The sequence below is a fragment of the Fonsecaea monophora genome (genome assembly GCF_001642475.1).
Source record: "Fonsecaea monophora strain CBS 269.37 chromosome Unknown Scaff72, whole genome shotgun sequence".
Lineage (NCBI taxonomy): Eukaryota > Fungi > Ascomycota > Eurotiomycetes > Chaetothyriales > Herpotrichiellaceae > Fonsecaea > Fonsecaea monophora.
This window is the reverse complement of record NW_019174003.1, coordinates 123661-136715: the sequence shown is the minus strand read 5'-3', so window position 1 is coordinate 136715 and position 13055 is coordinate 123661. Positions and strand designations below refer to the sequence as shown.

Sequence of the window (13055 nt, the reverse complement as noted above, 5' to 3'; positions counted from 1 at the left end):
TTCATTTTCAGTCCCGTTCTCCTGCCGTTTTCTCATCCTTGTCCCATACAGCCCAACCTCTTGGGGGGGGGGGGGGGGGTATTATATGCATATCCAAACACAATCAAAGCATTTCAATCGAATATTACCAATTCATAAGTCGTAAACCAAATTTCGTGGTGGGAGGAACTGCCGAAATCCAAAGTGTAAATGAAGTGCCGATGAATCAATCTTCGCCCTTCCTTCCCCCGGGCCTCACACCCGCCGCCCCCCATTGACGTTAGAGCCGAGTGCCCTGCACTTGACACCTTGTTGCCGCTGATTTTGCTGTGGCCTTAGATCATAGGCAGAGCAGCAGCAACCGCGACTGCAACAAGAAGACCAACGGACGATCCCACTTGGTTGCCAGCGCCCACAAAAGTAGACGCGATAGGTGACGCTTGCATGGTTTTCGAAGTGCTCGCTGAAGTAGACGAGCTCCCTCCAAATGTCCATGTCTTGGTGGGCGTGCTGTGGCTTGAGGCCGAAGTTGTGGAGCTCGTTGTGATCGGGGCAATTGTGGGCATACTCGTCCATTCTTCCCACGTTGATGTTGGAGCCTCAGTAGGTGTGGTAGATGACGAAGCGGAACTCCAATCTTCCCAACTTGACGTAGAGGTTTCAGTAGGTGCGATAGTCGGCATCGCAGAACTCCAGTCTTCCCAAGTTGACGATGGAGCTTCAGTCGACGACGCAGAACTCCAATCTTCCCAACTTGATGTCGGAGCTAAAGGCGGCGCGATAGTCGACGACACGGAAACCCACACTTCCCATTCGGAGCTTGTAATCTCGGGAGCCACAGGAGCCGGCGAGGTTGGGATCGCCCAGTCAGACCACGTCTCTGTGGCCTCACTTGTAACTGTGGCCTCGGGGCTAACTGAACTCCAATCTATCCACTGAGAAGCTGAGGATGTACAAGAAGTTGTGCTCGAGTTTGACCAGTCTTCCCAATGAACAGATGACGTGGCTTGCGGTTTAGTAGTCGTCGTTGTTGTGTTGGACCAGTCGTTCCATTGAGCTGAGTGTGAGGTAGTGCTTGCAGAGGAAGTAGTGGTGCTTGTCCGAGTACTCCGTCCTCCCGCAGTGCTGCTCCTAGAGGTGGTGGTTGCTGGTCCGTGCTGCTCTGCACAGTATGTGACCAACGCCCCTATCACGGCCGCAACAGACTGAGGCGGGGCTGTTGAAACGATACAATATTGAATGGCGGCAACGGAATCCGGGTTGCAGATGTCCCTCTGGTCCGAAGAGACTGAGGCAATGCAGGAAGCCAAATAGTCCCCCTGAGATGGAGCAGCTTCTTGGGCCTTTGGAAGTGCAGAAGACAATGGCAGCAAGGCGAGAGCGGCGGCTGCGACGGCAGCGGATCTCGTGCGAGATGAGGCCATGGTTTGATTAGATGCGAGTGCTTGTGTAAGGGTTGACTGTATTGTGAAAGCAGAAGAGGACAGAAAGAGCAGTTGGCCGTGTGTCCAAGGGTTCGATCAGAGCTCCTCCACAGCAATGTCTTGGATAAATGAAAAGGGAAAGTGCACAGACCTGCAAGCGACCCTGCGATATATACCCACGAGGCCAGACCTCGCACTGTCCAACCCAGCCTCCATTATGAGAGGAATGATCGCATTAAGCCTTGATCAGCACGAGGCTTTAGGACAGTCGGTGGCTAGAAAGCCGAAACAGATCTGGACTGATGTAAGATATTGGCGGTTGTGGAGGAATTCAGAAGGCAGGGAGGAGGACGGGTCGACATTGCGCAATGCCAAGCTTTTTCGAGATCGGTTTTCTCTATGTCTATTGGCCGGACACTGGTAAGTGGAGATTCCAACCTCCCCGCACTAGTCCTATTTGGAGCAGAGTAAACAAAATTGGATGGTTGGTTCATGGCTGGGCATGGGATACGTTCATCGCTATCGTGGCGAAGTTAACCTTGTCCCGCGATTCTAGACTCTGGAGAGATTTTCTACGAGGTATCGGTACTCGGTACACGGGATAACGACAGCATCATACGTCAATTCCGTGTCACGTGCACAACATTTGACAATGTCAGAGGTACAAGGTTGTACCTGGTACTGTTTCCCGACCTGTGTTTTTCTACTCGGTACACATGTGCGAACATAGGGATCGAATTGCTCCTCGCATGACGACCTCACAGAAGTCATATTCAACGTCGGTGTGAGCAAATGAAACTCTCGTCATTCAGTTCAACTACTGAAGCTTGAATCGCCACGAGAGATTTCTTCATGTGGCTGGCAGTTGCGCACTCTGGGGCTCTGACAATCGAAGGCTGGGTGTCTGGATGTTTCAGCCTTGACGGCTCCACTGGCGTTTACGAGGACTGCCTCGTATACCAAGTGCCTCGTACTTGGTGTATCGCCCTCGTCCTTCGGCTGATTACGAGGTACTACTAGCCGTATCCTCATTGCTTGATTATGCTACCAAGGTGGTCGCCTCCGCACTCACATCATATGACCCACAATCATGAAACTCGAATGTCGGGTCCTTTACCAAGCACCCCGTATCTAGTGTCCCAACTCTAATTGCGCATGCATATTGGTCTGTAATGCTCTCAGACCTGGTGGCCAGCCGAATTTAAGAAACGTGGTTTAGTGATGAGGATACGGCTGAATTATGTAAGTGCAGGGTCCATGTTAAATGGTCACCGCCAAGCCGAACCTATTCTCCTTCCCCAGTAACTTTCTTTGGGGAGCACCAGCACCACAAATTCGCGGCATTGAGCCCTGCTATCTAAGTACCTGCAGACAGACATGCGGGCGAAATGTTTTCTGTAGTGTTTGGTTTCTAGGTGCAGGAGTGCACGTAATCCCCTTGAATGTGTCAGCCTGTTTCCAGGAAGAGAAGGCTGAAGTGGCTGGAGGCTGAACATAAGATCGCCTCATCCGTCAAAGCACAAGATGTTAATGGCGTCAGCTACACCGCCCTCTCCCACCCCGGTAGGACCCCAGGACCCCTAACTCTTCTCTGCTCGACAAGCATTGGCATGGGTGTCATGATCGGCTTGGGAATTGCATTTAGGACCTGCGTTCTGTCCACAAGATTGCCTACTAGCCTTCTGCAACGAGTGATCCAACCCACAAAATGGAGCTTCCATTGTAGTCGAAACTGGCATGCATGCATGGTCATTGCGCTGGCATTGTGCGACCTTTCAGTGACGTCCTAAAGGGTTGTTCAGGCAACACAGACTCGCACAGACCGCCCTTCAATCAATCATGATGCTGTGAGATGCGAGGTTATCGGCGGGTTGCACTGCGCCGGTCAGGAAGAGAGGGGTGTCGCCGTTGCGTGTCCTGTCTCTGCATCATTTATCACACGCGTGACCAGGCTGTTTGTCTCGCCCCTTTCCAAACAATGCCCTTTCTAGGGTGTGTTCCTTCGGTCTCGAACTTGGTAATACCGGAAAGGGGGCCGCTGACTGTCTCTGCGCAATCGCACAAGCAAAGGTCCGACCAAAGAATAGTGGCAGAATCCTAGCAACTTGAGCCAAGGTCCTCAATTTGGCTTGGCATGAGGCTGCACAGGTGGAGCGTAATTAGTTGATTCTTAGTTGAAATGCGCGGCCAGAGGCGGAAAGGCACAGGCGCAGGCACAGGTGCCAATGTTTGAGATGTTTGCTCTTCTTGTCCCTTCAAACCACCACCACCAACTTGGGAATCCCGCCATGATTACTTGATCCTGGCCTCTCTTCAACCCGTGACGCATTCTTTGTGCCTGCCTGGATCATTCCAAAAGGGACAGTTGTTCTACATGAGATTATCCGTTCGCCTGGCATCCCTGGTCCTCATCCCTCTTCGCATATCATCCCCTTCCCGCCATCGACTGTCATCGAAGCCTCTGGCCTCGACCGCTCGATCTTCTCCCGCATCTTCCACCCGCACCTTCGCCACAGTCATGAACTCGGTCAGGCGCATAACAGACGACTTGGAGAAACCAGACCTTGACGACCGATCATACCGAGTTATCGAGCTTTCTAACAAGCTCGAGGCTCTACTCGTCCACGATGCAGAGACCGACAAGGCCAGCGCAAGTCTCAACGTCAATGTTGGAAACTTTTCGGACGAGGAGGATATGCCGGGCATGGCTCACGCCGTGGAGCATCTACTCTTCATGGGCACTGAGAAAGTACGCGCAGACTGTCCATCTCTGTTTTATCTCTCTTTATTCTCTTGCTGACCAGCCCAACAGTACCCCGTAGAAAACGAATACAGTTCCTACCTCTCCTCGAACTCTGGGCATTCAAATGCATACACGGCCGCCACACAGACAAATTATTTCTTTGAGTGTGCGGCGCAGCACGAGTCAAATGACAACCTTTCCAACGGTGCAGTCAATGGGACTGCCGGAGGCACAACGAATGGCTTGTCGAGAGGGCCACTGTACGGAGCGTTGGACCGGTTCGCACAATTCTTCGTCAAACCACTCTTTCTGGAGAACACTTTGGACAGGGAGTTAAGAGCGGTGGACTCGGAGAACAAGAAGAACCTACAAAGTGACGGCTGGCGTCTATCGCAACTGGCAAAGTCGCTCTCAAATCCCAAGCACCCGTTCCATCACTTCTCGACAGGCAACCTGCAGACCCTGAGGGACGAGCCCGAGAAAAAAGGTGTCAAGATTCGTGATGAGTTCATTCGTTTCTATGAACAGCATTACTCTGCAAACAGAATGAAGCTCGTCGTGTTGGGTCGCGAATCCCTTGATGAACTGGAAAGCTGGGTAGTGGAGCTTTTCTCCGAAGTCAAGAACAAAAACTTGCCTGAAAACCGCTGGGATGATGTTGAGGTCCTGAGCAAAGATCAGTTATCCATCGAGATCTACGCAAAGCCGGTGATGGAGTCACGCTCTTTGGAGATAAGTTTCCCTTGGCAAGACGAGGAGGATATGTTCGAAACACAGCCTGCTCGATACATCAGTCACTTGATCGGCCACGAAGGCCCTGGCAGCATATTGGCTTATCTCAAAGACAGAGGTCTGGCTCAAACCCTGTCTGCTGGCTACCATCCTGTGTGCCCAGGATCCGCTTTCTTCGAGATCGATATCGGATTGACGCCTGATGGGTTGAAAAACTATCACGAGGTTGTCAAGATTGTTTTCCGGTACATTGGGATGATGAAAGCGACCCCCCCGGTTGCCTGGATGCACGAGGAGATGAAAAATATGGCGGAAGTGGATTTCAGGTTCCGTCAGAAGTCTCCTGCCAGCCGATTTACGAGCGCTATCAGCTGCGTGTTGCAGAAGCCTGGTTTGCCCCGCAACTGGCTGCTCAGCAGCACCAGCAAGTTCAGAAAGTTCGATGCTCAAGCTATTGCGCAAGCTATGCAATATCTTCGCGAAGACAACTTCAGGCTTATGATAGTGTCTCAGGAGTACCCTGGTAGCTGGGATCAGAGAGAAAAGTGGTATGGGACCGAGTACAAAGTGGAGAGAATACCGACCGACGTGCTGTCAGACGTTCGAAAAGCTTTGACTGACCCCGAAACTGGCGCAATAGCGGAACTCCATCTCCCACACAAGAATGAATTCATTCCTACCAAGTTGGACGTGGAGAAGGCGGACGTCAAAGTACCTGCAAAGGCGCCAAAGTTGCTTCGAAATGACGACAAGGTCCGCCTGTGGTGGAAAAAAGATGATACCTTTTGGGTGCCGAAGGCCAATTTGCACATCAAGATTCGAAACACCGTTACCTCTGCAAACACTGCCAATTACGTCAAGACAAATCTCTTCATCAACCTCGTCAAGGATGCTTTGTCAAGCTACTCTTATGACGCCGAGATATCTGGCCTCGCCTACGCGATCGGGCCAAACATGCTTGGCTTTGATATTCACGTCCATGGCTACAATGACAAGATGGCTGTCCTCTTAGAGAAGATCTTGACGACGATCCGGGAGATTGAGATCCGAACCGATCGATTCGAAATCATCAAAGAACGTATGGCCAGGAAGTATAAGAACTGGGCATATCAGCAGCCGTACTATCAGATCGGAGACTACACCAGATGGTTATTGAATGAACGGTCTTGGATGAACGACGCCTATGCAAAAGAACTTCCGCACATCACGGTAGACGACATTAGAACGTTTGTTCCAGAACTCCTCCAGCAGGCACATTTCGAAGTGCTGGTACATGGGAACTTGTATAAAGAAGAAGCCAAGAAAATCGGCAACCTCATCGAGACAACGTTGAAATCACGCGCCTTTCCTCCCTCGGACTGGTTGTTGCGAAGGAATGTCATCATCCCGGAAGGAAGCAACTTCGTTTACAAACAAGCGTTGGGTGATCCCGACAATATCAACCATGCGATCGAATATTATCTGGACATCGGCCATGTTATGGACCTAGACCTGCGAGCGAAAGCACAGCTGTTCAGCCAGATGACGGATGAACCCGCGTTCGATCAGTTGAGGACTAAAGAACAACTTGGATACGTCGTATGGAGCGGGACCCGTCCTGCAGCGGCCACGATGGGTTACAGAGTGCTCATTCAAAGCGAACGGGACCCAGACTATCTCGAAACCCGGATCAATGCCTTTTTACTCAAATTCAAATCAGATCTTGAGTCGATGTCAAATGAAGAGTTCGAGGGCCACAAACGAAGCCTTGTCAACAAACGATTGGAGAAACTCAAAAATCTCGACTTCGAAACCGGCCGGCTGTGGGCGTACATCAGCGGTGAATATCTCAACTTCTACCAAGTGGATAGAGATGTCGCCGTCATCCGACAGCTCACCAAGGATGATATGAAACAGTTTTATGCTCAGTATATCGATCCAGAGTCCCCGAAGCGAAGAAAGCTTTCAATTCATCTCGAGGCTCAAGCCACAAGCTCAGTGCCAGAGATTTCGCCTGCCGAACAAAAGGATCAGTTTGTGGGGCTCCTTGAACAAATGCTTAGATCTCTGGGTGTCGAGGTTGACGAAGGAAGATTGAAGGCTCAATTCGAGAAGATTGACCTTTCACACCTGCCCTTGGTCTCGAATGCAATCACCGAATACCTTGGAAAGTCGGCACCCGCCTTGAAGAACGATCAAGTCCTCGAAAAGATAAAAGAAGCTATCCCACAAATGCAGATTGCGCTCAAGATCAAGCCAGTGGAGTCGGCCAACAACGTCGTTGAGGTGGCCGCACAAATCCCACCCCCCGTCATAATTAAAGATGTGGCAATGTGGAGAGCCGGCCTGGAAGTCAGCAAGGGACCTGTCCCAGTTGAAGATCTGCAAAGTTTCGAGGACCTTGAGTCCAAGCTGTGAGGTTGAAGGAGATTCCAACGTTGCCTTTGAGACAAGGTAAGTAAAAACGGCACGCCGCTCCACCCCCATTTGGCCAAGGGTGATGCCGCCCTGTGCTCACCCCCGGCTCGCGTTCGCAAGGGTGAGCCAGGGTGAGGGCTACCCGTGTCTCACCCTTCGAGGGGCTGGAGCACTGGTGGCCGCAGCGATGAAGGGATCATCGCACCTGTATCTAAGGAAATAGACGGACGCAGCCGCCTGTGGGAAGTGTGTTGGACTCGCCTTACGCTGGTCTCATCTTGCGGTTGGGCGAGGGCCGTGAAGTCAAAAGCGGCGTTTTCATTGTTGCGTTACGAGACTAGAGTCAAATGTAGGGACGTCCGGTAGTGCCTGGGTGCATAAAGAGGACGACAACAAACTGTGTTCACTGCTCGTAGTGGAAGCAGGGACTCGAATAGATACATGGGGAAGCCAACTTGTCGCCTCCTTTATTCGCTATGACACCATCACCACCCGCGACGTCAGCCACGGGTCTCATAACGCTCTTCTACGACCTCAATCGACCTAGGGAAACACCTTCCCTCTCCCGCCATTCCTCCTCTCGATCAGTGACGTCTTACCGGGACGACATCTATCCTCCCTTGTCCTGCAATGCCCTCTATCTTCCGTCCGCTTGCCGCCTGATGGGTAAAGAGCAAATAATGTCAACAATTCCTACTCAGCCAAGTATAGCTACATCTGTCCGCTACACGAAAGATACTGCGAACCTGGTCGCGCTTGGTTGGAACCAGATCAAAGTACAGGCCGCGATCAGACCTAGCTCAAGCCTATGCCGACGTCTTCCCGGAGCTCTCAGTCGCCATCATCACCTGCTACAACGCTCAATGCCTTCCTCTTCTCAGCTTGCGTGATTGTATGGTGTAGAAGAATAACTCGTACCAGCGGATCGCATTGCCAAGGCAGACTCGGCACAAAGGATGAAGATTTTCCAGGCAGGAACATCCACCCACACCGTGCTTCGATCAACTAAGGCAATCACTCTCATGAGCAACAAGCAAGGCGAAGACCAAGAGATCCAAGATATACTAACCGGCAGTGAACCCCCCCCCCCTCCCCCACCAAAACATTATCGGTGTGAACTACGGCGACAACGAGGTGATCTCTAACGACTATAGCCTTCCTGACCCCCTGAAAGCCCTCACCGATTTCCGCACAAAAACGCACTCTATTTTTTGCCATTGTTCGAAACATGCAGTCCACAAGCGACCTCCATGACAGCTTCTGCGTAAATTCAGAGAGTCATCTTCAGACCTCTTAGAACGATAGAGCGATGGGAGTAGCGCAAACTTTAGATAGGTCGCAATGCCCAGAGACCCGCGGTGTTTTCCTTAACACCCCGAGAGGCGCCAAGTGGCTCGAAATGCTGTAGATTGGATGTTTCGGGTGATTGGAAAGCTATTCGACCGCCAGGAATATACCAACATCACGAGGTTTCACGGGAGTGAGGATTTTGAGTCAATCAATGCGCCAACACATGTATATAGCACATAGCACAATGCTCAAGTCATGGACCAAAAGGTCTAGGTTAGATTTGTGAGTGTGAGGTATTCACAAAACTGGGGCGGTTCCCGGTAGCCAATGTGCACGATAGCTCCACACAGTTACGGTGCAGCTAGTCGGACCCTGTTTCAATATAACTCTAGTTAAACTCCTTGATGGCCTGATTTTTGGATCAGGAGCTCATCGCCAAGTCAATTCCAGCGGTGGCACCCTTGCGAACTGTGTACCGTCCACCATCGTTGAACAGCGGCGAATAGACACAAACAAGGGGCAATTGTTGTGATTCACGTTAGATAATCTACGTCTACCCCGTATAGAATGAGGACCATGGACAGATTCCAGCCCGTATATCTATGTATGTGTTCTAAACCCGATTTAAACGGGTCGATTTGACTAACCCCGTCTGGAACCAATCACGATAGTTGCCAGCGAAGCTACCCCACAAGGGTCCACAATCAAGCTCGCTTCCAGATTACATACAACAAGATAGGGCATTATGCCCAAGCACTCCGCGGACTGAAGTATGGGCTCACGAGGTTCGCGTCGGGTCAAACCGATCTCGCACTAGAGCTTTTGTGCTGGCAATGATTCTGCTGTGTTTCATCGAGGTAACGAACTGACTGGTCAAACCATGATGGTGCTTTCTTGCTTCTAACCCATCACTACTAGGGCATCAGAGGCGATACAGAGGGAAACTCGTTTCACCACCTCAATGCGGCCCGACAACTCTTCCCCGTCACGTTGGTCAACACAGAACACTTGGTCAGTTGTTGTGAGATGGTATTGTTTGTGACAGAGTTCTATGCATACGTGTTGACGCAGTCACCCTTTTACGTCCGAGACCTCTGTTGTCGACAACGCTCGAGTGATATTTGATGCCCTGTCGCAGCTCAAGACCCCGATGATGGGGCCCTTTTTCGGCTGCGCCGGGGAATTATTTGCTCTGATACCGTCGGCGGCTGCCGCGATCCGATATCTCGATCATGAGTCTCGTACGAATGAGCAGACGCAACAAGACGATCCGTCATTGACGACCAACCTCCGCTACCGAGTACTGTGGTGGACCCCATCACTGATTTGTTGAAGGGTATCAACCCTCAACGCGTGGCAATTGCGGGCGTCTCGACCGGCGGCAATCTCACCCTGGCGAGCATGTTTGTCGCCAGGGAATCCGGTGACCCTCTTCCAGCGTGTGCCGTGCCCATCTCTCCGTGGATCGATCTGGAGCACGAGAGCGAGTCGATGATGACCATGGACGAGCTGGAACCCATGTGTCACAGGGCCGTGCTGGACAAGTGTGCCGATCTCTATCTTCCCTTGGGAGACAAGACAAGTCCTCTCCTCTCGGCTCTCGATGGCGATCTCACAGGTCTCCCACCACTATTCGGTCCCATCGGGGTTTACGAGACTCTCCTCGACGACGCGCGTGCCCTCGCACTCAAGGCCAAGGAGGCCAACGTCCCCGTCGAGCTGAAGATTTACGATCGTCAATTCCACGTCTTCCAGATCTTCAGTCAGGGTTTTGGCTATGGGTACATCATCGGTTTTGGTGCCCTCTTCGCCATCGGCATGTGTGGGGTATCCTGGGGTTGAGCCACTTCTTCGCCGAAAAGCAGACGTCTGAAATGTTCATGACTGGCAAGAGATCGGTAAGTTGGTCAAGTCCTTGGGTTTATTTCTTTGGTCAAAACTGGCTTGACAGCTTCCGCCGTCGTCTCGTCCTGGACGACGGCTGCCACCATGCTCACGTCGGCCACTGAGGCTATCTGTTTGGCATGTCCGGTCCTTTTCTGGGTAAAGAGCCACTTGGTCACCAAGTCAATCTGAATTCCAGCTTACATTGTGTATCGCAGGGCGGCGCTGGAGCTTCGGTGCAAATCCTCCTCTTCTCGGTTGCGGCCATTGAGCTGAAGCGCAAAGCCCCAAACACGCACACGCTGTTGGAATTTGTACGCACGCGCTATGGAGCCGCAGCCCACTGCGTTCTGGGCTTCTACTCTCTCTTCTTTATGGGCATCAATCTCCTCGTGGGAGGCTCCGCCGTGTTCGCAACTCTGACGGATTGAACCAAGATGCGGCGTGCTTCCTCTTCCCCGTGGGCGTGGTACTATATTATCTGGCGGTAAGGAACAAAAGTCTGCTGTTATCACGCTCCTATGACTGATGGGAATTAGGGAGGACTCAAAGCGACCTTTTTGACCGATTGGGTAAGGACTCGATCTCTTTAGACGCCTGATGTTTCCAGCATTCTGACCCTTTTTTACTCGTTCAGATGCATACGGTGGTCATCTACATGATCATGCTGATGTCTCTTTTCGTGGTATACTCTACCTCGAAGGTGGTCGGCTCGCCCAGCGTCATGTTTGATCTCCTGACGGAAGCTGCACAACTACATCCCGTGGCTGGCAACCAAGACAGGTCATATCTCACCATGAGAAGTGTCCAAGGAGGTTTCCTGGGCCTGATTTTCGCTGGAGCTGGGTTCGGAGGCTGCGTCGACCCTCAACTCGCCCAGGAAGCCATTGCCGCCAACCCAGCCAGCACCCTGATGGGCTATCTCTTCGGCGGCACCGCGTGGTTTTCCATTCCATTCTGTCTGGCCACGACATACGGTCCTCTCGCCGCAGCGACCGGACATCTCCCTGCTTTTCCCACATATCCAAACCGGATGAACGCCTTCGAGGTTGCTTCTGGCATAGCAATGCCTTACGGTGCCATGGCGGTGATGGGTAACGGTGGTGCAGCTGCTATCCTGACCATGATCTTTATGGCGGTGACGTCCTCCTTTCCCTCCGAGACCATGGCTGTCACTGCTTTCATGACATACGATGTCTATCAAGCCTGCATCAACCCCAACGCCACAGGAAAGCAGCTCGTTCGGTTTGGTCATTTAATCGGGTCAATTCTCCATTACCACGCTTTCAAGCAATCTCGCCCTCGTTGCTGGAAACATGATGTCTCTCCCCGGGCCGATCATGCTGGTGCCGTTGTTTACCTTCATCAAGCCAGACAACTATGATTGGGAGTTACTCAAAAAGATCAAACTGGCAGAAGACGCGCTCGATGGAACCGCAGGGCTCGAATCCCCGCCACAGTTTCACGTCGAGGCAGAAGAGACCATGAGGAGTCTCTCAGAGGTCCAGCGCGAGGATGAAAACGCCATGCTCCTTCGAGCAAGGAGGAATGTAATCTGGGCATCCGTTGGCTTGACATTGGCCTACGTGCTCCTATCGCCTATTCCTACGTACGGTCCCCCCTTCGTTGGTTCTTGCTTAGCTCTCTCTGCAACAACGAGGACTTTGTAACTGACCAAGACGCAAATCACACCTACGGTAGTCGCTACGTGTTCAGCAAGCACTTCTTCATCGGCTGGATCGTCGTGGCGTTCCTCTGGGCCTTCTACGCATCCACCGTCATCACGTTGCTTCCGATATGGGAAGGACGAAGGAGCATCGTCGCATTCCGCCGGTTCCTCATCACGCCAAAGGCCAAGCGACTCGAAGCCACGGCCGAAATCGTCGAGAAATCCCATGTCTCGGAATCAAAATCAGCAGCTGGTCAAGTGACGATGGTGGCGACCCATCCCGAGAAAGGGGCTTCGGCGCAGGACAGCGAAACCCTCGAACATTAAGCTGGACCACGGTAAATTAGAAACGCTGGTATGGGTCCAAGGTCGCTTTGATGACCGCAGATATGTACCAGTCTACAATCTTCGTGGTGGATGTATGGGGGAATGTCTCAGGGTATCGAATTCGACCTCAGCGGTGCGGATGCGACAATCCAGCCTCGAAGTGCCGAGATATGAGGTTGTCTAGGGTCGCGACACTCAGTCTCTGGTATTAGTTCTACCCGGCGATTTCTCTTTTGGCATCCCTCTTATAGACCAGGAGCAGGACTCAAATCATGTGGTATCATCATGATCTTCCATTCATAAACAAAACGAAACGTTGATCTTGCGGTTCTCTGGGTTCTCTGGTGCTCGTTTTATGTATATTCCGAAATTTATCCGAGTGCTTCCGAGTGCAATTCTCCAATAATTGTCGAGCTGAACAGCTTTTGTCTTGCTCTGGCAGCAGTCGCGGCAGCAGACAGCACAGTCGCCATACACCTGTATGCACCTGTATAGTAGAAATCGATCTCAAGATAGGATACGCTTCAAATAATAAAATGACTTACTGATCTTGTAGAACATTTGTGCGTTTGTCTCCATGTCTTGTTGATGATGGCATCTCTGGGTTATG

The 13055-nt window shown here is 51.8% G+C and overlaps 3 protein-coding genes across 3 annotated transcripts; 2 read left to right on the top strand and 1 right to left on the bottom strand.

Moving 5' to 3' along the window:
• Window positions 1–314: 314 nt before the first annotated feature.
• AYO21_08396 (hypothetical protein) lies at window positions 315–1403 on the bottom strand (the record flags this gene model as incomplete). Its single annotated transcript, XM_022658341.1, has 1 exon — window positions 315–1403. One exon carries the CDS (start codon window positions 1401–1403, stop codon window positions 315–317), a length of 1089 nt encoding a protein of 362 aa, XP_022509382.1.
• A 2518-nt stretch (window positions 1404–3921) lies between these two features.
• Window positions 3922–7275, top strand: AYO21_08395 (hypothetical protein; the record flags this gene model as incomplete). Its single annotated transcript, XM_022658340.1, has 2 exons — window positions 3922–4152; window positions 4216–7275. The coding sequence occupies 2 exons, from the start codon at window positions 3922–3924 to the stop codon at window positions 7273–7275; spliced, it is 3291 nt and encodes a 1096-aa protein (XP_022509381.1).
• A 2522-nt stretch (window positions 7276–9797) lies between these two features.
• On the top strand, window positions 9798–12445 carry AYO21_08394 (hypothetical protein; the record flags this gene model as incomplete). Its single annotated transcript, XM_022658339.1, has 8 exons — window positions 9798–9806; window positions 9901–10387; window positions 10517–10608; window positions 10668–10841; window positions 10989–11021; window positions 11087–11694; window positions 11741–12058; window positions 12151–12445. The coding sequence occupies 8 exons, from the start codon at window positions 9798–9800 to the stop codon at window positions 12443–12445; spliced, it is 2016 nt and encodes a 671-aa protein (XP_022509380.1).
• Between the last annotated feature and the right edge of the window lie 610 nt (window positions 12446–13055).